We start from the raw sequence: 1,421 nt of genomic DNA, 5'->3' as shown, positions 1-1,421 counted from the left end.
AGACATAGGATTCTGCCTCATCAATTCTGTCATCATCCAAGGAGTCAGTGGAGGACACAGAGAGCTGCTTCCTAGGCCGTATTCTTTCCCTGGCACGTTCCTGCCTCCTCTCCACCCCATCCACAAGTGGGGCTCCGTCTATGCTGTTGTTGCTTCCAGCTGAGCTGGTGCTGCAGGTGCGGTACCGGCTCCGCCGCTTGTCGGAGCGGGAATACCGCTTGGTAGAGCCTAACTTCCCCTGCAGCACCTCATCACCTGCTCTCCTCGTCCTGTCGCTTCGCTCTGTTCGTCTCCCTTTATCTCCCCTGGAGGTTTTTACTCCTTCCCCTGCGTGGCTTCCCTCTCTATCCTCCCTGCTCGATTTCATTTTCCTGTTGTTGTCTTTTCCAGTGCTTTTCTCAGTCTCTTCATCTCTCTCCACTTTGAGCTGCTCCATCTTACTGGTGACTTCCTCAGTAGATGACCGTGGGGACAGTTCTTTGGCAGCTGAATGCAGGCGCTTCCCAGGCTGGTAGATCTGCTGGTCTGGTTTCCTGGTTCTCCTGGGGGTCTTGGGACACCATTCATCCTGCTTGGACAGATTCTCCTGGCTCTGCAGACCACCTCTGGTCTCTGTCTCTTCCTTTTCCTGAGAAGGACCATTCTGCTTGGGGCCGTCGCTTTTGCTGGGATCCTCCATGGCTGGAGCACCTCCTCCCACAGAGCCCTTGTCCTCAGTGCTCTCCTCCTTGTCCTCCTCAGATCTGCTCCTCTCCTTCTCTGAGGCCTCGTGCTTTGGTGGCACCAGCTTGCTCCTCAGCCGGGAGAGGCCAGGCTTGTAAATCTCCTGGTCTGGGCGTCTGTTGTCTTTGCGATGCCTTGGCTCCTTCACCTCCTTCATGTTTTCTGGGGAAAAACAGACAGAAGAAAGTTATTCCCACCCCAGACAAGCCATGGGCCAACAAAACCATGCAAATATTTAAGGAAAAATATGCAAAAAGCCTACCATCCTCAAGGCAGGTCTAAGAGAACAAAATCTATGCAAAGATTTACACGAAATCAGAGTAAAAGTACAAAATGAAGAAGACTAAAAAAGCTGACCAAACCCTTGGCCTGATTCACTTACAAAACACATCCTGCAACAGGTTTTGCCTCGAAGCACCAGCAAGGGACAGGAAAAGCACAACACAAGACTTAGGCTCAAATACAAGTACCAAGAACAAAGTTTTCATGTTAGAGGTTTCAGCAGTGCTTGTCTGCCTGCTGCTGGCACAGGAGCAGCTGTCTCCAGCAGCCCCTGCTCTGCCAACAGACCGCTCGAAGACGCGTTTCCCCTTCCTCACCCACCACCCGGTAACGTTCCTCTCCTCCTGCCCTAACTGTACCACAGAAAACTCATTACACAGCCCAGCCCGGACCACGCACGGTTAACCGATTCACCA

The 1,421-nt window shown here is 52.5% G+C and overlaps 1 protein-coding gene across 1 annotated transcript in view; it reads right to left on the bottom strand.

Moving 5' to 3' along the window:
• The window catches only part of LOC103798512 (telomerase-binding protein EST1A-like), a gene marked incomplete at both ends in the record, with an annotated part of 8,392 nt that extends 7,507 nt beyond the window's left edge, over positions 1–885 (bottom strand). Inside the window, one exon of the mRNA XM_009070782.1 lies at positions 5–885. Coding sequence (XP_009069030.1) covers positions 5–885 — 881 coding nt within the window. The remainder of the gene's footprint in view (positions 1–4) is intronic.
• Between the last annotated feature and the right edge of the window lie 536 nt (positions 886–1,421).

Source organism: Acanthisitta chloris, unplaced genomic scaffold, assembly GCF_000695815.1.
Source record: "Acanthisitta chloris isolate BGI_N310 unplaced genomic scaffold, ASM69581v1 scaffold42542, whole genome shotgun sequence".
NCBI classification, from domain to species: Eukaryota; Metazoa; Chordata; class Aves; order Passeriformes; family Acanthisittidae; genus Acanthisitta; species Acanthisitta chloris.
The sequence above is the reverse complement of the archived record's forward strand: the minus strand, read 5'-3'. Positions and strand labels throughout refer to the sequence as shown.